Source organism: Nomascus leucogenys, chromosome 2 (genome assembly GCF_006542625.1).
Source record: "Nomascus leucogenys isolate Asia chromosome 2, Asia_NLE_v1, whole genome shotgun sequence".
NCBI classification, from domain to species: Eukaryota; Metazoa; Chordata; class Mammalia; order Primates; family Hylobatidae; genus Nomascus; species Nomascus leucogenys.
In genome coordinates, this window is record NC_044382.1 from 8126506 (window position 1) to 8148153 (window position 21648).

General features: G+C 50.2%; 1 protein-coding gene across 3 annotated transcripts in view; it reads right to left on the bottom strand.

Moving 5' to 3' along the window:
- Window positions 1-21648, bottom strand: part of KCNIP1 (potassium voltage-gated channel interacting protein 1) — a 422776-nt gene that overhangs the window by 230930 nt on the left and 170198 nt on the right. For 2 of the 3 annotated variants that reach the window (XM_003273226.2, XM_003273227.3), the window contains exon 1: window positions 6429-7043. The exons of the other annotated variant lie outside the window; for it this stretch is intronic. In XM_003273226.2, coding sequence (XP_003273274.1) covers window positions 6429-6489 — 61 coding nt within the window. In that variant the 5' untranslated portion in view covers window positions 6490-7043. Of the gene's footprint in view, window positions 1-6428; window positions 7044-21648 lie in introns of those variants that run through there. 3 annotated transcript variants of the gene reach the window in all.

Sequence of the window (21648 nt, forward strand, 5' to 3'; positions counted from 1 at the left end):
GAGCATGCCACCACGCCTGGCTAATTTTTGTGTTTTTAGTAGAGACGGGGTTTCACCATGTTGGCCAGGCTGGTCTTAAACTCCTGACCTCGTGATCTGTCCACCTCGACCTCCCAAACTGCTGGGATTACAGATGTGAGCCACCATACCTGGCCCATTGTCCCCATTTTATAGAGGAGGAAACTGAGGCCCGGAAAGGCTCAGCTATGCACCGATGAAAGGGAGTTCAATCCCAAGACTCTCTTATTTTAACGCAGTGCTCATAGCCATAATGCAATCCTACTTCTAGCTTCCTGATTTGAGTGGAATGTGGTTCCTACTTCCCCCCACCGCACCAATGAGGCTTTTAGTCTGGCCTTGAATAACAAGATTTAATCCAAAGTGCTACTCCATGGCTGGGGTACGGGAAGCCAGCAATATCCCAACTGACTACAACTACTTCCAGAAGGTGACCTATTTAAAATACTACCTGGAGGAAGGGGAAGCATTTAAAGAGATGTTTCTCTGAAGGCCCTAGGACTCTTAGGCTCTCTCTCTCTTTTCTAAAAACTGTTCCTTCCCTGCCTGATGAATGGGAACATCAGCTCCAGGGCCATTATGCAGAATTTTGCAGAGCTTCTCCCCAGGAGCAGACCTGGATTCCTCATCTGCACCGCCGCATTCCCACACCGCTCAGAGCCATCGAGAATGCACACTCTGGCCCATCCATCCTTACCTCCATGCTGCCAGCATCCATCAAGTCTGGATGCAGTGTCAAGCCTGACAGAGGCTCTGGGATAAGACTCAGTCCCTGAAAACTAGTCAGAGAGATAAATGCGTAAACCCATAATGACAACCTCATAGTGTGTTCAGAATTGTAGTGAGGGGAAGCAGCAACAGCTATGGGGGAAGAGAGAAGGGAGAGATGTGCTCTGCCTACAGAAGCCAGGAAAGGCTTCCCAGAGCGATGGCATTGAATGAGGCCTTGGAGGATAAGTAGGAGTTGGCCAGGTGAATGAGGAGATGGAGGAGGAGGGAGGATGAGGAAGCCAGAGTGGATCTTAGGCAGGGAAGCAATGCTGAAGGACAATTGTGGGACTGGCTAAGTGAACAAATAAATGAGTGGATAAATATACAGATTCTGATCTGACCCAGGCAAAGGTGAACCTGAAATATAAGGGAAGACAAGGGGAATCACTGTGAGTCAGTCCCTACTTTTGTTTCAGCAAAAGAGTGAAAACTTAGAGACATCTTCTCACCTTCTCCAAAGACGCTATACACCTACCAGTATCCAAAAAATCACCAGGACTCTTCTTGACTGAATTTATATTTTTCAACTTTGGAGAGATGACTATCAATGCTCTTTGTGAAAAGATAGGCTGTTAAATATAGCTGTTCTGGCACTTCATCATTCATTCATTTATGGACATATTCATTCATTCATGTGGTCATTTATTTGATCATTCTTTCTGTCATTCAGTTGATAATTCATTTGTTGCTTCATTCATTCACTCCTTTACTACTTCCCCCATTCATTCAATCATTCATCTTTTTACTCATTTGTTAAAGCATATGCTCACTTATTCACTTACACATTTACAAAGCATTCATGGAACAAGGCCCTTCCAGGCAGACAAAGAGGTCTAAGCCTTGGCCCTTTTCCAGAGACCAAGTCAAAACAATCCCACTGATTTTAGGCAGTAAGTCCTTCTCCTCTGTCTTCCATTCTTTTCCATCTCTCTCTTTCTGTTTATCTTGAGCTCCATTGAGCTTCTTCTGGGATTGAGGGACCAGAACTGTGCCTGGTGCTGGTTGTGGGTTCCTCACACCTTTGTGATTATGAGGGGGGTGGGAGTAGAATCACTGTTCTCAGCACTTTCCTGCTAAATGGTAAACAGATTCGGTACATTTCATGGACAAAGTCAATTCAAAGCCAGCAGACCGAACAACAGAATTCATTCCCAGCAGAGGGCTGGTAACTGAAATTCCAGTGGGAAGCTAACTTTTCCTGCAGGGTCTGCAATTCTAGCAAATAATGGAGAGTGGCCAACCATTCCATTATTTATAATTTACTCTAGAAAAGTTTTTATTAAGTACCTACTATGTGCACAGAACCAAGCAGAGAGGTGTGAAGGATGAGTTAGACGAGCTGCTACCCCAAGAACCCTGCCCTCTGGTGGTGGGGAAAGGGGTTAACACCTCCATTGATTGTCTAATTCCAAGCACGATTGTGAGTCATAAGAAAATGCACATCTTAAAAGAATATGGGAATTCAGATGGGAGAAGTCACTTCTCTCTGGGGCTTGGCAAAGGCTTCCTGAATATGGAAACTGCTGAGTGAGGTCTTGGAATGTCGGTGGAATTTTAACTATTCGACAAGGCAGCAAGGGGTGGGGTGGGAGAGTATTATAGAGTTAAAGGGACAGGCAAAGATGCAAAGATGGGTAAAGACCAAAGCACAAACATTTCTATACATCAGGATTCTCCTTTTGCAGATAAAGAAACTAGCATTTACAAGGTGAAATGACTTGCCAAAGGCCTGCCCCTTGGGTTCAGGACTATGTGACAACAGGGCTACTGCTTCTCTATGCCTCTCTGTCTCTTGTCACTCTCCCAGATCTTTAGGTTGAAAATGCTGCCCTGACCAATAAACCCTAAACCCAGCCTCATCAGGTACACTCTGCTTCCATAAGTTCCCTGAGGTGCTCATTGATCTAGGAGCAAATATGGGACAATCGGGAACACTCCCATGTTTGGCCCTATATTAACCAGTACCCTATTAACTCACTATGTGACCTTAGAAAAAGCCTCTGATAGCTATGGGGTTGAGTTTGCTCACCTATGCTCTGACTATTCTGGAGGTCTGCAGCTCAGCCCTTTCAGAAAGTTCTGCATGCTTGCACTCGGTCATGGAGGATTTCTAATCCAGCCACCCCTGCAGTGTGGGATTATTTGCTTGTAGGCAATTCTCTGTTGAGATGTCCTTGGTCTAGTGATGTTGTCCCCAAATTCTCCTGCCCCACTGACAAGCCCAGCAGCTGCACCTGTATGGTCCTCCTCTGGTTCTCCTCAACGCCCTAGCCTGTTTCACTTACCCATTCAAGGCCAGGAGCAGTATCCTTGGTGTGTCATGCACATGCAAAACTGCTAGAGCCAGAAATTCTATCTGCGACTGGGATGCAGAGGCTGAATCCCAAAAGCAGGGCTCTTCTGCTTTTGATTAAAGACATATAAAGATCCCAAACAGAGAGAAGGACAGGAAGTGAACCTGAATATTTTTATTCAGTGGCATGGCTCTTAAATTCCTTTAGATTTCTGTTGCCTTTAGAGAGCTCTCCCTGAACACCCAGGTTGGGCTGGAGATCTTCTTGCAGCACTAATCATGCAGAGTTTTTGCCCTATTTAAAAGCTATGTATGTTTCTAAATTGTATTATCAAAGCATTCAGGATTTTAATTGAGCAGGCTTTGATGTTTTCAGGACAAGCCACAGGGTAGAGGTCAGTGAGGGTTGCAGCAAGGGATGAGCATCTGTGTGCTGGGGTTTTTGGTCCTAGTTATCTGGATAGGGCTGGTTAAGGTTTCCAGAAATGAGCTGTTAAGACTCTCAGATGTACTGCCTACTTCGAAAATGGCCTTACTCTGGACATTCGGAAGCCCCAAACAATAGAGCCATAAATTGAATAGTACCTAAAATTTGCTGACCACTTATGTAGCAGAGACTGTGCTAAATGCTTGACTTGCATGATCCTTGAAATCCACACAACACAACAACTATTTTAAGATGGTAACTACTACTATCCCTATTTTATAGTTGAGGAAAACAAGGCTTAGTCATACAGCTAGTAAGTGGCAGAGCCTGAATTTGAACCCAGCAGGGAGACTGATTCCTGAGTTAAAAAATCCCAACTGCTCTCTTCTGGCTGCTTCTAATTAGATCTGAGCCTCACATCTCTGAGATCATAGCAGCAGCCCTGGTGAGAGCATCAACCATAAAAATATTAGAATTTGAGAGCCAAACGGAACCTGAGGAAATGCCTAATGTAAATTTCTCCCTTTACGAAGAAGAAACCGAGGCCCCAGTGGGGAAAAGTGACCTGGCCAGGAGAGGATCCCTGACCTCGAGCCTCCTCAGCCAGGGCTTCCTCCAGGTCTCCAAGCTGCCTCCCACAGAAGGGTCTTCTGCTGATTAGCATTCCACTGTGCAGGGCAGTGAGATGACTCTGCTTCGAGGGCAAATGCCTGGGGGAATATATGCAGCTGGACCCCTGGACAACTCACACCAGTGGGCTTTGTGCAGGAAGGGCTGAGTGCTCAGTGCTTCGATAGCTCGTCTTGGGAGTCCACCCATTGGCCCTGAACCTGCTCTGAGCCTCAAACGAACATTTTTGTGAGGGTTAAATGAGAGTTGTTGATAAAACACCTAGCATTATGGCAAGCACACAGTAGGGACACACTGAATGCCAGTACCCCCTCTTCTCTTTCTTAGAATCCGAGGAGACAGAAGCAAAGACCTTTGTACTTTGGGAATCCTGCAGGAATTCATCCAGGGTGAATTCCTGGATGTTTGGGGCAGGAGAAGGAAATGGTAGACAGCAATGTTGAGCTCTTACTCTTTTTCCAGCCCTATGCAAAGAGCTCCATATTCATCATTCATTTGATTCTCACATCCTTACAACGACTTCCTCTGGGTCCCCGGTGGCTGCAGCCAACACAGTATATGAGGCAGAGTCCCCCCTTCTTCTACTTCCTACATACCCAGTTTCCCTCCGGGAAGTGGCATACGAATTTTATGGATGAAAAACTGAGGCTTAGGGAGGTGGGGGGACTTGCCTAAGGTCCCAGAGGCAGGGAGCGATGGAGCTGGGATTCACACCCAGACTCTACTTGACTCTAAGGACACCCAGCTCCCAGGAGAGCCACAGGCATTGAAAATATTTAAAAACAAGCCCCTGACTTTCCTGTCCCGACAGTCCCTTGGCCTCTGAGACCTCATGGTGATCAGACAGATGATGAGAGAGAAGACCTATATTTGGTGCTGAAAATTGTCCCCAGTCAAGCAGCATCCCAGGATCTGCGAGAGGTGAGGCTTAGAATGTCAAGGCCTTGGGCTGAGCTTTGCAGACCTGTTCTGGTCAGGACTGGTAAAAGGGCAACCAGTGCCTTCCTTGCCAGCAGGACGTGTAACTCAGCTGGACAAATGGGCCAAAGCCTCTTCCTATGTTCTAGGCTGTAAATGCCAACCCAGCTTCAGCACCTAAGATCTGCACCCAGAGATCTCTTTCCTCGGGGCTCAGCCAGCCTGATGCCTCTGGGAGCTGGGCCAGAAGCTGGGACCCCTTCTTCCAGGGGGTTTCAAGGACAGCTTACTTATGGAGATCTCTGTGGTTCTAACCAGGGTGAGACCAACCAAGTTCTAAGAGGAGACTTATTGTTCACTTGGGGTCCCTTACCCCATTACACTTCTACTCACTATCGGGCATATAGGGTAGGAGCTGTAACTCCCACTTGTATCCAGGATGGGGGCTCTGATGGTAGAACTTGAATGTTTAAGTGTCAAGCTACTTCAAATCTTACCACTCGTAGTGACATTTGAACATTAAACAAAACAAAACCCATCATTTCCCGTTTCCTAACTGCTTCCAGTCTCTTTATTCCAACAACTAACTTTCGAACTGCTGGAAAGGAGACCTGCATTGTCCTCCAGGGCCCAACACATTGTTCCAACTTCACCTGGACCCATTTGAGGACTCTCCCACGGATGGTGAGATCAGCCATGCCTCGCTGGGGACAGGTGGCGATGGAATAGCGTCCAGGCATAAGAGATTCCACGATATTATGCTTTTTAATCCTTGATGTAAGCTCAGCTCCCAGCCAGCCCTTCACGGTTGCTCCTCCTGACTCCCGGAGCCACCAGGACATGAGGCCTGGGAGTTGTACCCCTGGCAGCAGCTGATTCCTTTTGGCTTGCAGAGGTTTTGGGGGTGCAGACAGAGCACTCTTGCTGATGAAGGGACTCGCAGGTCTGCACCTGGCATAGCCGCCTGGGAGGAGTGTGGGAGTGTGGGAGCACCCCTCACTGAGTGCTCAAACGCCAGCTGTCATGGAAATGGGAAGAGCTTCACCACACTTCCACCAGAGAATCTGGTCACCCCCACCTGTGAACATGCCTCTTCCTTCGGCTCCCAGGGATTTCCCCAGGAGGAGAGTCCCGGCACCTGGTGCCCCAGAGGGGTCCAGTCGCCGCTGGGGCAAACGTCCACTCTGGCTCCCTCCTCTGGGTGTTCACACCAACCCTCCCACGGATTTCTCTCTCCTTTGGATACAAGCACCTGCCCGGGCTCCTCGTGGAGAGGGGAGTCCGGACTAAGGGAGGCAGGTGGCACACCTCACCTCGGCGCCCAGCACCCCCAAACCCAGACAGGGGAACAAAAGGAAGAAGGTGGCTTACCTTTCGAGGGTCGCCTTTGTTTGGTTTGCAGAGATGAGAAGGTGCCCATGACGGCCCCCATGGCAGCGAAGACTTGTGTGCGAGTTGGGACCCCGGGCCCTGCCCCTCCCCTTCCCTGGAAAGAAATCCCCGTGGTTTGTCTACTCTGAATTGGAGGAGAGAAAAGCGCCCGGCAGCTCGCCTGCAGCTTGGTATTCAGCGAGCGTGGAGCCGAGGCTAGGAGGCTTCTGGCTTCCTTCTTCAGCCCCGCGCATGTAGGGACTCAGGGCTAGCCGCTCCCCGCGAGCCTTCGGAACCGCTTCCCCGAGCGAGGACCCGGCCCGGCCGGTTCCCTAGCCCAGGGCCGAGGACGGTGCCCTGAAGCCTGCCTGGCACTGGACACGGGGCCAGAGCGCCCGCCCGGCCGAGGCTGCCGAGCCAGCGCCGCGTGCGGTGCGGGAGCCGCGGTCCGCCCGCCCCTCCTGCCGCACGCTCGGCTCCCCTCCTGGCGCTCGGGCTGGGTCTCGGAGGGCCGAGTACCAATCATGAATGAACAGAGCCCGGACCGCGCGGCGCGGAGCCACAGCGCGCCCGCTTGCTGCCTGCTGCCTGCTGCCAGCGCTCGGGGCGAGAGTCGGAGCTGCGGAGGGGGCGGCGGGCAGGCAACCACGGAGGGGCGGGGCGGGAGCGAGGGCTGCACGGTGGGGGCGGGGGACGCCCAGCCCTGCGCTCTCACCCCTGCGCACCCTCATCTGCCGGGGTATGTGCGGAAGTCCCGGGAACATGTAACCCTAAGAGACAGACCGGGGGCCAGGCACCTGGCTGATGCACCCATCAGGTTCAGGGGGCAGTAGATTGAGTGGCCCCAGGGAGACTCTGTGTTTGTGTGTGTGTGTGTGTGTGTGTGATGTGCGCGCGTGCGTGTGTGTATGTGCGTGTGTGTGTGTGTCCCTGTGTGTGGTGCATTGTGATTTCATTCGACTTAAAGGGAAATCTTATTTAACCCACTGCCTGAACTCACGGGGAGGGGGAAAGTCTGCCCCACCCAGAAAGGGGTGAAAAACACATCCAAATGGGTGGTCATAGGAAGAAGGTGCCGTCCTGCTCCGCGGGTCCTTGAGGGTTCTGCAGAATCCTCCCATGGCAGGCCCCACCTTCTGCTGACAGGGAGTTGGGGAGGAGAAAGGAGGGCTCAGCTCCTCTGGGCCCTTACACTCTCATTTTTCTTTTCTTTTCTTTTTTTTTTTTTTTTTTTTGAGACTGAGTCTCGCTCTGTTGCCCAGGCTGGAGTGCAGTGGTGCAATCTCGGCTCACTGCAACCTCTGCCTCCCAGATTCAAGCGATTCTCCTGCCTCAGCCTCCGGAGTAGCTGGGATTACAGGCGCCCACCAACAGGCCCAGCTAAATTTTTTTGTATTTTTTAGTAGAGACGGGGTTTCGCCATGTTGGCCAGGATGGGCTTGAACTCCTGACCTCAGGTGATCCACCCGCCTTGGCCTCCCAAAGTGCTGGGATTACAGGCGAGAGCCACCCCGCCCGGCCTGCTCTCTCATTTTTCTGTTTCTTTCCTCCTTGGTTCTCCCTCTTCTCCCTTTCCAGCTCAATAATTCATTAGCCATCAGCTCCCGGGCACAGGTTGTTAGTGCTTGAAGGGGCAATGATTAGATTTAGGAAGCCATTTCCCTTCTGTGAGTGGCTTCTCACCCAAAGGGCAAAGTTTGCGTCCTTGCCTGTGGACTCAAAGCCTTGTGGTGGTGAAATGCAAGATTTGCTCCCTGGAAGCGGGAGGAAGAGCTTCCTCTTCCCCAAGTCTGAGCTGCTTGGGTTCCCACTGGGACCCATTTTGATTGACACTGAGAATCCTTTGCCCAAGCTGCCCCCCACACTCCCACCCAGCCATTTTCTCTCTGCCACACAGATACACACCATGCTAGCAGTTCACAGAATCCCCGGACATATGGCCTCATAAACAAGCATGCATGCCCATAGAGTCCCGCAAACATATGGCCGCAGGTCCTTAAGTCCGCACAGACATTGCTATTGTACACACAGACAGACCCAAGGCTCATAATACACCTGCAGTTGCCCCCCACAAAGATGGAGAGACACACAAACACACAGGCATGCAGACCCACACACAGTGCAAAACTGCATCACAGTCACCACATTCACACAGGCTCTGCCACATAGGCACAGAGTTGAATCCCCAGGATACAGGCCCCTTGAGAGCTGCTTCCCCTAATGCCAACCCATGAGCTGTCCCCTCAGGGCCACAGGTGGCCTGTGACTTGGCCAGGGTCCTTGAATAATTTTCTTCACCTATGCAGCATTTATTGCTTTTCTGCAATGCCAGCATGTGTCCTGTTTTGTGCAACAGGGGAGGGGCACTTACTAACATACTTCCTTTCCTTTGCATTGCCCACTGCTGGGCAACCACGTTGTCCACGTGATGCCCACCAAACCCCTGTGAATTAAGCAGGTGCCTGCCCATCACCACAGAGAGAAATTGAGGCTTACCTTGCGTTAGAAATTTGCCTGAAGTTGCCCAGCCAGGATGTGGGATTAGAACTTGGGTTCCAGGCCTCTGTCGTGGTCTCCTGGGGAACCCCTGCTCACAGATGAGGGCACTGAGCCAGAAAGACCTGCTGGGGTTCCCACCAGATTCACAACCTCTGCCTCCTAACTGCCAGCTCAGGGCTCGTCCAGCCCAGGGAGGCCTGGAATCCTGGAAGATGGAGCAGGGCTGGTCCCTGCTTCCCTTCTGCCTTCTCTGTTGGGGAAGAGGGCATGCAAGGCTGAAGCTTGGGGTCACTAGAGGACCCAGTAGCATGTCCAGGATTCAGGGAACAGAGGAGAGCTCTTTGCTGAGAAGAAGGTGAAGCCACCCTGGGTATCTTTGCCAACTTCTCAGGGACACCACTGGGGGAGCACCAAGCTACTTCCCCCTCGGGGCTCTGCTAATTTTCATGGTACCTGAATGACCATAAGGACAGCACTTGAGAGGTCACGAAAGGCTAGAATATCATCCTCTCGTTTCTCTTCCCCACAACCCACTGAAGAAGCAGAGTACAGACGACTTGCCCCATTTTGCACATCAGAAATAACAAAGTGCTTCTGGACGTGTTTGCAATTGGCTGCCTCTGAACAGTAGGTTAAAGTAAAGTCACCAAAATAAAATCCAAACCATTGAAAATGAATTATGAGTTCTTTTTTGTGGCCTGTGGCTTCTTCTACAAATCCTTCCTGACCCCTGGTGCTCCCTTTGTGTCTCAGCCACCCAGACCCCTCACTATTTCTCAGATGTGTGTTGTGGTTCAGCTTCAGGGCCTTTGCACGTGCTGTTCCCCTTGCTTGGAATGTTCCTCACCTCTTTCTCCTTCTGGCCACCTGCTGCTTACTCTGGAATATCTACTGCAGATGTCATCTCCTCCAGGGATCCCTCCCTGGCCCTGAGTCGGTGCCCTGCTTGCGGTTTCCATAGCACCCAGGGCTTCTTATCAGAGCACTCCTTACTTTGTTTCTCATTGTTCCTTTCCTTGCCTGTCTCTCCCTCTGGACTGTTTTAACTGCTTTACATACTGATTTAACTCTCTACTTTCTGCTTAATCTCTGGTTTCTGACAGGGGTGCAGCCAATCTATGCTGAATAAATGAATGAGTGAGTCGATTTTCTTTGCTCAGTGACCCAGTTAGTAAGTAGAAACTGATGATTACCAGATCATCCTTGCCCCTTAAAGGAAGACACATGCTCTGCCAAGTGAAGATTCATTCATTCTCTTATTTATTCAACAAATATTCATTCATTCATGTATCTACCATGTACCAGATATTTACATGCACGATAGCTCATTTATTCCTGCAGACACCTTGTGACAGGAGTATTATTTGCAGATAAATACACACACATGCGCACGTGCCCACTGTACAATGCAGCCAACATCACCCATGAGATGCTCACAAAGAATGTGTCTAAGTAGGAGAACACAGGTAAGTGTGAGGGGCAAGAGAGAAAGATGATGATAACAGGCCCTCTCCCTGCCCCCTGGGAATTTGCAACAGAGAGCAGAGAACTGCATGGGGAGAGGGGGAGTGACAGAATGAATGTGCAGAGGGAGTGCTGAGGAAGCCTCCCATCAGTCACCCTGACTGCAGGAGACATTTGTCCTGTTGTCCCCGCCTTGATGTACTCAATACGGCGACCTTGCCAGCCCCATCCAACCTGAGCTTCAGTGGCTGTTGCTTCCTTTACTCTGGAAGGTGAGCTAGCTCATGCACTTTCTCCAGCTCTGACCCCTCCCTCATGCACCCTGGTGTGGACTGAATGTTTGTGTCCCTCCAAAATCCCTGTGTTGAAGCTCTAAGCCCCTGTGTGGCTGTATTTGGAGAAGGGGCCTCTAAGGAACTAATGAAGGTTAAAAGAGGTCATAAGCGTGGGGCCCTGATCTGATGGAGTTAGTGTCCTTAAAAGGAGAGACTCCAAAGACCCCCCACGCATAAAGATATCATGTGAGCACACAGGGAAAAGGCAGATGCAACCCAAGGTGAGAGGCCTCACCAGACACCAACCCTGCTGGCACCTTGATCTTGGACTTCCAGTTTTCAGAACCATGAGAAAATAGATTTCTGTTGTATAAGCCACCTAGACTGGGGTATTTTTTGAAGGCATTCCAAGCAGACTGATACACAACTCCAGTGTCAATCCATGAGCTCAGAAGGTTCTGGATGCAAGGCCTTCCTTCTGCCATGAGCCTCTATATAGGACTCCTTAGGCAACCCCTCTGAGGTTGTTCAGGGAGGAAGGAGTGAGGTTGTTAGACCTACTGCAGGAATCCTGTTAAAACATGCATGTGCTTGTCTGAGTTTATGTAACACACAAGCCCTGTTCTCTCCCTCCCTCCACCTCTCCTCTCTTCCTCACTGTATCTCTTTCTTTCTTAATTTATTTCTTCCTCCCTGCTCCTTCCTTCCTCCCTACTCAGTGCTCCCTTAGCCATGTTCCTTCTCATCCTTATGGACAATAGTAGTTCCTTCCAGGCACAGAGGTAGCATAGCGTCAGATTGAGAGCATTAATTTGGGAGGCTGCTAGAACTGAGTTCAAACACTGAGCTTGCCCCTTTACTCTGAGACTGTGGACACGATGAGTACGATCTCTGAACCCTGCTTTCAGCTTCTTGTGGATTAAATTCGTAATTCCTTTAGTAACTGGTAGTGTTGCTGTGAGGGATTGGTGACATGATGTTTGTAAGGCCCTTAGCAGGTGCCTGGCACATAGAGTGGCCCATTATTGAAGGTGGACTGCCCTATTCCTGTTGCTGTGGGCCAGACATCATGCTGGGTTAGAGGGGTATAAAAATGAGTAAGCCACAGCCTTCCCCTCGCCTTCCATCTTTGCTCTTCATCTGTTTGATAGGAAATCTATTCTCAGGGTCCCCATCTGGTATTAAAAGACTCAGATTAGTTAAGGAAGGGAATGCAGTTGGCACCTGATTATGTGCAATTCAGCACTATGCTTGCTGCTGTCTTGTACCATTTCCCAAATGTTCTGCATGCATAAGTCTGGCCTCAAATAGACTGGGAGCTTTTAGAAAGCAAAGGCCGAGTCTCCTGCTTTGCATACCGCCCCCCCTCCACCGCCCCCATCCACCGCCACTCAGCCTGGCCCAGAACATCCTAAGTGTTCTACAAATACTCAAACTGAGATCCTTCAGGGCAGGGGAAGGGGTGTCATCATTTACCCCTGAGTTCATATGAACCCAATCCCATGTCCCCCGGTATGTACACCTGGCCCTTAGCCTCCTCATCTGTGAAACATGAATCCAACCATGTCAGGGGGTTGTTGTGAGAATGGGGTAAGATAAAGTAAAGGGAAAGCACTTGTCTCTCTGTAAAGCACTCTGCAAATGTCCTTTATTGTTATTTGCTTTGGGGCTCATTGGATCATTCATTCATTCATCTATTCAATGAATATTTATTAAGCACCATCTACCTGCCAGGCACTATTCTAAATATATGGATCAATAATGAGCAAGAAGAGGCAAGAGTACCTGCTCTCAGGAAGCTGGAGGTCTAGGGCTGAAGAAAATCAAATCATCTCCTCATTGCAAATTGCATTCAGGCTAGGAAGTAAAGAGTGGGGCAGCAAGTTCAGGGTAGCAGGTGCTTGGAGAAGCCAGGTATCACCTTGTGTGAACAGTGAAGTGATGACATAGGACATATAGGTCTTCAGAGGGCAGGGAAGTAGATATGACTTTCAGGTCCAGGAGATCAGGCTTGAAGTCCTGGATTTGTTTTGTGACTTTGGGCAAATTATTTGACCTTTGAGCCCCTCGATTTCCTCATGTTTGCAAGGAGAACAATCTCAGCAATGTCGTTGGAAGTCGCAGGGTGAGGTTGAAAGTGATCATGGTTACAAAAGTGCCTGACACAGGGTCTCCCTGGCTGGAACACAGTCCTGATTCAGAAAACACAAACTCCATGCCTCACTTTCCCCTTCCAGTTCCCTTTGCTTGGACCTTCTCCCCTACCTCCCCAGGAGGAAGAAAAGACCTTTGAATAAGACCTGGGTTTGGGAAGCAGCTCTCCCGGGCTGCATCCTTATGCATCAAGCATGGCCTCATCTGTTGAGGTTGATCATGTTCTGGAGGGAGCAGGACTGATGGGGACTGCAGGGGAAGCCAGGGCAGAGGCTCTGCCCTTCATGCCCTGATGGCTGCGCTGCCCGAGGATTCCCCCTGCACGCTTCTGCGCTGCCACAGTCTCCACCAGAGCTGAGATGAGTTCAGACAGAGTGCAGCCACCCACGCAGCTGGGACACTGGCGGTAAAGCCCTCCCAGTTACCCAGATCCTGCGAGGAGTGTGTGTGTGGTGGGGCGGGGGCAGGGGTAGTCAGGGAGAGGGGGAAGGATATTCCTGGAGAACAGGGAATTCACGGGTGCCAGCACTATCCTTGGCGCAAGGCAGATATTTCATGAATATTGATCAAATGGCTGTCTGGGGGTGGACGGAAGGGTGGATAGAAAGGGGACGGGTGGCTAGATGGGTGGATTCAAATGTGTTCTAACAATCTGTAATATCTGATAAAACCTGTGAACCGTTTCCCCCAGAGTTACCATGCCGCATGAACACATGCTGATGCTTGGTGTAGAATTTCAGACTCTCCCCAGTGAAACGCAGCCTTGGACAGTTGGTGAAGAAACTTTGTCCTATGGAGGAAAGGTTAGGGTAAGGGATTTTATCCATTCATCCCTTAGCTATGTGCCTTTAACTTGTCTGATCCTCAGTTTCAACATCTATAAAATAGGTACGATAATTACACCTATGTCTTAGGGTTGCTGTGAGGATTAAATGACTAGAAGCATTTAAGTGCTTTAGTGTGGTACCTGGGAGGTTGCAGGGCTCATGAAAAAGGCAGGTCATTAACATAATCACTAATCTTCATTCATTCAATCATTCATTCACTCATTCATTCATTCACTCACAACTCTGTGAGGGCATCAAGTGAGTGCCTCCTGTTCATCACACCTGAGCAGGGCTCTGGGGCTCTCTGCAGAGGTTCATGCTCACTGCATTAGGGAACTCACAGTCTCAGGGCGCTTATAAACAAGTCACTATAACATCCCAGACTTCATTCACTGAGATCCCTCTCCAGCTCTGCTGCTGACAGTCAAAGGCACCAAAGTCCTAGATACTCGGCAAGATCAGGGGTCTAGATCAGCCTAGGAGGGTAAAGGTCATGGTGGAGAAATCAAGGGTGGAGCTGGGTAGAAAGCGATGGGAGCCGGAAGGAGTGGGAGTGAGACTTGAGCAGGGCAGGGCTGAGGTGAGGTAAGAGTGGCCCTGGGCAACCGCATTTCCGGGCCACAGTGGTGAGGTTGAGGGTGGACGGGCGAGACCGAAATGACGGGGGCAGTGGAGACATGACGCTGTAGTTAGAATTCCTTGTCTTTCCAAAGTGTGTGCAAAACATGGATCCATAATCTCCTTGGGTAAATGTCCAGGAGTCAATGGTGTTTCCTCCCCTGCTTTAGTCTCCTGAGGTGATAGAATAATTGCATTAGCAGTGGTGGCCTCTGTTTATGGAGTTCTTACCATGTGCCATCACATGCCTGCTCTCACTTCATCATTTCAATAGTCCCATAAGGAAAGACTCTCATTGTTTCCCGTTTTATAGATGAGGCAGCTGAGGCACAGGGAGGTTAAGCAACCTGCCTGAAGTCGCACAGTGAATAGATGGTGGAGCTGGCCTTGAACTCAGATGGTCTGACTCCGGAGCTCATGCTCTCCATGTAGCTCCAAGTCCTCCTGCTGCTCTTGCCACTGACTTCTAACACTGTTTCTCTAGGGAGGCAGCAGTTCGCTGGGGACTCACAGATAGGAGAGATGGATGCACAGGGGAGGGACAAGGGTCCCCAGCCCTCTGAGTGGTGGATGATGTTCCCACCCATCCTTTTAGTGCCTGGGAGCTGCAGTTGTGATTATCAGCCTGCCGGGGTGCACACAGGGTCTTTCCCTCTTCGGCTCCTGCAGCCTGAAGACCCTGGGGAAGTGAGCAGGGAGGGGAGGAGGGAACAGTAACCCTGCTGCTAGATGATTAGTAATCATGCCAGTGATGAGCCGATGAGCACGTCTCTGACCCTGCACGGCCTGCTGAACATGTCAGAGCTGGCTCCGGGCTCCCAGGCTCTCCTCTCCCGGCATTGCTGCTGCTGCAATTGGAGCCTGAAGAGGGAAGAAACCCAGGAAGAGGGAAGGAGGAAGGAATGGGGGAGAGGAGTTTCAGTCGCCCTCGTGCTGAGAGCTGACTCTGGGACAGGGCCTGCAAAAATGAGGCAACATACAACTGAGATATTAACAGATGTTCCTTCTGTTATTTCCTGTGACCTCACACCCTGCCCACATTTGAGCTGTGGCATTCACTACCTGTGGCAGAGGTGGCACAGAAACAATGGTCACATCTTGGATTTTGAGATGAAAGGCCTGGAAGAATATGTGACTGGTTGGAGGGCAGGAGCAAGAGGGGTTTGCCCTTGTCCTCCACCTCAGGCAGAGTTTGAGGGTGGGTGGCCTGTTCAGCAACCCCAGACTTTGGTGGAATGTGGGAGCTGACAGCCGACCCTGGATTTTCCAAAGTGGAGCCTGGGAGAGTGAACACAGCCTAGGGTCCCCCTCTAAGGCCTGCCACCTCTGTGTGTAGCAGGAGCATTGCACAGCCACTGACCTGTGTGTCTTTTTTCAGGCAGGGCTTCCTGACCTACCTCTCCCGGGCAAGTCTGGTAAGGAGAAGGGGAATCTTCCCCTGCACCCAACAGTGGTGTGGTCCAGAAAACCCTCCTAGAGCCTGGGAGGCCCCAGCTGCGACCTGAATGGCACAGTGACCCCAGAATGCACAGGAACCAGAAACTCTCGGGGTGCCTTTCTGTAGGAATGGTAGGGCTGCCCACCAGAGGTAGAGCCCACTTCATGCTCCATGCTCCGTAAGCCCACCCCAAAACATCCAGGCAACACTGGGGATGGGGCATCCTGAACTGATTGAGGGTTCTCTGCCACTGAGCGGAATGGGAACTTGGAATAGAAATTAAGTTCAGTGATTGAAACAATAAGCAAAGTAACTTTCTGGCACATCAGAGTGAGTTACCTGAAATTCTTAGCTATTCGTAAAATGATCCTTACAATGGCACTATGGCAGGCACTTCTCTTTTCTCCATTTTACAGACTAGCAAACTAAAGTTCAGATGCGTGGTGTAATTCGCCCAAGCCGCAAAGCTTGAGTGATCTGCAGAGTCTGGGTTTGAACCCGATCTCTCTGCCTTCAAATTTAATGCTATTATCCACTAAGGAAGGAAAGCAGATGGGAGCAGTGGAGGGAAGAGAAAGAACTGGGAGGAAACAGCAGTATTGGGAAGAAGAGGTGGGGTGATGGGGAGCCCTCCTGTCATCCTCCCTCCCAGGATGGAGTTGGTACTGAGTCAGAGAAGAGTGGCTGTGAAGAGCTTTGGTCTTCGTTTAGAGGACAACACAGGACATACGCAGGTGGCCTGGCACATAGATGGCCAGGTGGAGGGAGAAGGATGAAGCAGCAGTTCCAAGAGCTGTGGCACTCGTGTAGCAATTATTACCTTTCCTCCCAAGAATGCCTGTGGGAACCTCTTCCTGAGAGGCCAGGCTGGCTCTCTTTTTCCCTCACTGTACGTGGAAGATCCCTTCCCAGGCTGCCACAAGACACTACCTTGACCAGAGCAGTCCTTCAAGCCAAGTTCTGTTTCTGTTGCTCCTTCTTGCACTGGGCTGGCCTGAATCAAGTGAAGGGGTTGGGCACTCTAGCTGTAATTCATGATTGAAATGAGCAACTGAGTCACCCAGAGCAATGGGATCTTCCTAAAGATCTCCAGGGATGGAACCTTCCTAGCTTCTATATGCAACCGATTCCAACTTCTACGCAGATCTAGGAAGTGCTTTCTAATATCTCATGAATTTCTGCTGAACTGAAAAGCATTGACTCTTACTACTCCAGGAAGAAGGGCATGGAATACCTCATCTGAGAACCCATTGTGCAAGCTGCCAGAGCCACACAAAGCCCTGAGTGTCCTCAATTCAGCATTAGGGTGGGATGGGGGAGCTCGCATTTGGTGGAGGACACAGATACAGATAGTAAACAAAACTTTCTACCACAGAAACCAAGTGGGCAGGACTGGTGGAGGGCTAAGGGATTTGACCTGCACCTCAGGCTCTGATTCTGACTGTGCACATCTGTGGTGTCATAGAAAGGGGCCGGGGGAGGTGGCTTATGCCTGTAATCCCAGCACTTTGGGAGGTCAAGGTGGGTGGATCATGAGGTCAGGGGATCAAAACCATCCTGGCCAGCATGGTGAAACCCCGTCTCTACTAAAAATACAAAAAATTAGCTGGGCGTGGTGGCAGGTGCCTGTAGTCCAGCTACTCAGGAGGCTGAAGCAGGAGAATCACTTGAACCTGGGAGGCGGATGTTGCGTCACTGCACTCCAGCCTGGGCAACAGAGCGAGACTCCGTCTCAGAAAAAAAAAAAAAAGATATTTGGTCTCTGTCTCCCATTCCTAGCACAAAGCCCCTAAAACCCTTGGAGTTTCCCAAGTGATGAGGGTATAGGAGCATCTTTTGTCCCAGTCAGGTGACTCTTGGTGAGCCCTTGATAGCTTCAGGATTGGGCCGGTCACCAAAAAGACCAAGCCTTGACTGGAAGCTTGAGAATTTCAGCCCCATCCCCAGTTTCTGGAGAGAAGGAACAGGCTGGAGATTGAGTCAGTCACCAATGGCCAATCATTTGATCAATCATGCTTATGTAATTGAACCTCCATAAAAACCCCTAAGCACCAAGATTTGGAGAGCTTCCCTGTTGGAGAACGCGTCCAAGTGCTGGGAGAAAGGCATGCCTGGAGAGGGCATAGAAACTCGATGCCTCCTCCCCCAGCCCCATATCTTGCCTGACTCGTTCATTTCATTTGGCTATTTCTGAGTTGCATCCTTTAAAACAAACCAGTAAAAATAAGTAAAGTGTGTTCCTGAGTTCTGTGAGCTTCTTTAGCAAATTATTAGACCTGAGGAAGGGGTCTTAGGAATCCTTGACTTATAGCTGGTTGGTCAGAAGTGCAGGGGGTCTGAGACTGGCCACTGGTGTCTGAAGTGGGGGCAGTTTTGTGGGACGGGACCTTTAACCTGTGGGGCCTGTGCTAACTCTGGCTAGTTAGTGTCAGAACTGGATTGAATTGTTGGGTACCCAGAACTGGAGTCCCAGAACTGGAGAAAAGTTGGGTGAGCAGGAAAAGAGAACTCCTCAACATAATTCTGAAAACTCAGAAAGAGTCTCCCCAGAAAACAAGGGCTCCCCTAGAGTTATAGTACTGGAAGTTAGAGGCCTTTTATGCCATCGAGCTGGGCCCTATTTTCACAGACGGCCCAGGGAGGGGCGAAGTCTGTTTAGCAAAGCACAGAGAGACAGTGACAGAGCTGGGACTGCAACTCAGGGCTCTGGAAAGGTTCTGGCATTTTTAAAATTCCGTGAGTTTGCTGCAACTGCCAAGACCTCCCCTGTAGGTCTAGATGCACATTTACTCTTGGCTTCCTGAGAGGCACAAATGAGCACAGGAAAAGGCCTCTGTCCAAAAATGTTCCTTCTTCCCCTTTACTAAATGCCCTCAAGATGATGTACTATCACATGAAGTTTAAACCACAAATATCTGGAGGAAGTTGGCACTGACCTGGAATTCAGACTGAAGTATAAATGACTGATATTATACTGTGAGCCAGATTTGCTAGGTAAGTGATGAGGAGGAAATAAGAGCACTGGAGATTTGAATCCGGTTAGAGGGGTGGGAGATGTGGGCCGGGAGAGTAGCCTGAGGCCTTCAGTACATCACCGAAGCAGGTGTATGTGTTTAAAAATAGTATGAGTCCTGGCTGGGAAAGTCTGCACTAGGTAAGCTTGTTTTCACTTCTGCTAGAATGCTACTTTGTGTAGTACATTCATTCATTCATTCGTTCATTCATTCATTCATTCTTCATTCATTCATTCATCTACCATTGATATTCACTGCACTCCTGCCTGTGCCTGCCCCTGTTGTCGTTTCCAGGATATACTGGTGACCAAGATAACATTTTCTCTGCTTCATTCTCAGAGGGAGGGGAGGTCCGGACTGACAGTAATAGGCAAGCAAACAAACGAATCAGATCATGTCCGATGATAGTAGGACTCTACACTCGATCTTAGCCAAAAACCAAGAGGTGATGGTGATGTAGCACCCTAGACACAGTGGAAGGGCCCACTGTGTTAGGGCTGAAGGGTTCAGCCTGAGAAAGAAGGCCTCACAAGAAAAGGAGACTGATTCTGAAATTTGAATGATAGGAGTTACTTGTGTTTAGGATTTGGGGTGAGAGAACTTGAGGTAAAAGAAACAGCAAGGTCCACAGCCTCACAAAGGAGTGGGCTGGGTGTGCTCAAGGTGCAGAGAGAAGGTGATGGGGCTGGGCCTAGGGAGCCTGAGGAGAGGTTGGAGAAGGGACAGAGGCCAGATTACAGTGGCCTATGGTGCTCCGTGAGGAGTTTGGATTTTATAAGCAGAGCAGTGAGAAGCCATGTGAGATTTTTTAATAACCTTTTCTTTTGAAAGGATTATAGACTCACAGAAAATTCCCATAATAATACTGATAGACCCTTGCACCCTTCATCCAGTTTCCCCCAGTGGTAACATCTTAGGGAACCACAGGACAATGTCAAAGTCAAAAAACTGTTGTTGGCATGGTCCACACACCTTGCTTGTATCTCACCAGTTTTATATGCACTCTTTTGGGTGTGTGTATGTGTGTCGTTCTGTGTCATTTTATCACACACATAGATTCATGTAAACACCACAGTCAAGACACCAACTGTTTCATCACCATGGGGGGCTCCCTTGTGCTTCTCAATTGCAGTTGCCCTACCCCCACCCCGTCAATGTGGGAGAATTTCACACAGTGAAAGCAAGGGTGAGAGCAGTCAGCTGTGTCAAGGACATGGCCTATCCAACTTTGGGTGCCCCAGAGGCCTTTGAACAAAGTAGGTTCACCATGAATATAGATGATTTTGAATGCCTTCACTTTGCAGGGGAGGAGCATGAACAGAGAGGTTAAGCAACTCAGCCATGGTCACACAGCGCTTCTCATGGCTTACTGAGTATCTCAATTTACATGCAGGTATTGGCTGGAAAGTACCGGAGAGAACCTGTTGCGCCCCCCTTGAGCCCTCTCAGTCTCGTTCACTGGGGTGGGGTGGAGATGAGTCTGCTGGGAGACTGGTGAATGTCCTTAACCCTCAAACCCTGGAGCTCATCTCCTTCTTGTAGCTGCCGGGCTCATTATCTCCTGCACATGGCAGACATCCCAGGGCCACCTGCAGGCATGTGGGGCTTGGGGCAGTTGGAGCGGGGGACCTGCGGGAGACCCTCAGTTCTCCAATTGCTTTGCTAGGGACCCAGTGGCTAAGTTTACATCATGAGGCTGGAAATAGGGCATAGGTTTTATCCTCAGGCCTCATTCCCCAGGATAGCTCCTGCCAGTTGTAAAGGGGGTAACTTCTGCACTGAGCCTCCATTTTTTCTCAAATTGTTCATGGGAGAGGAGTGTGAGTGATTGCTACCTTGCAACTTCAAGACCAAGCACAGTTCTAGGTCCAGAATCCCTGCCGCAAATAACATCGCAGTTGTATTTCGTGTGGTCTGCTCAAAACTGTCGGAAGGTGTGGGTGCACACCAGTGGGAGGAGGCAGGGGACCAAGAGAAGTGGATCTAGCAATATGGAGAAAGAAGGAGAGAGGTCAGGGTTTGGGGCGGCTCTGGGGCCTTTCCAGGACACTGAGGGAGAGGAGAAGGGCCAGCCCCTGCCCAGGGGCCTCCTGCCCAAGGCCCTTACCCGCAGGACGGCCCTGGCGAAGGTCTGGTGGCAACCAGACAGTCTCTTTCCTTCTCTGCTGATAATGTACAAATCTTGATTGCCTATAGCATGGCTTTCTCCTTCTCAAGGGAAATTTCTGTCTGTTTCTGCCAGCAGTCCTCCATCTTTTGGGGTAAGTGCCGAGGTGACAGATGGAGTCATTGTCCCCTACCTCTTCCTTCAGTGCCTGCAGCCTCCCAGGCTGCTCCATCACCATTCCGGGGCCATTGGGTCAGCCTCCCCTCCTGGCCGGCCTCCTGCCCTCTGGCTTCCAGGGGAGAAGGCACATCCTTCCTCTCTAACACTAATGAAATCTTCCTTCTGCTCAGAGCCCCAGTGGGCTCGGGGTCAGTACTCTTACCCGCTTGGCTCAGCGCTGCACTCTGGCTTGGTAATTACACCCCACACCTCATTGCAGACAGGCCCCGGCTCAGCTCCTCTGCACTATCACCTCCTGGAATCTTAAAAAGTCCTCTCCAGGCTTCAGGGACTGTGGGTGTTTAAATTCTCTCCCTTCTCCGGGTCCTTTGCAGGCCTGGCATTTGCTCACGTGGATGCTCCCCCCAGCACACACTCTTCAAGACACCCTTCCCTGGGCTCTGTTCCATCTGGCTGAGTCCCAGTGCTTGCTCTTGGCTTTGCTCATGTCATGTGCCCTCTCCCCCAGGAAGCCTTCCTTGGTTTACTTCACAGTCTCTCTCTACCTTCTAAGACCAACATGTGGTGTCTGCTTTCTTCTTGGAGCTCTGAACACCCGGCGCTGGAGCACTGGGCTTTGTACCTTGTAGATGCATACACTAAAT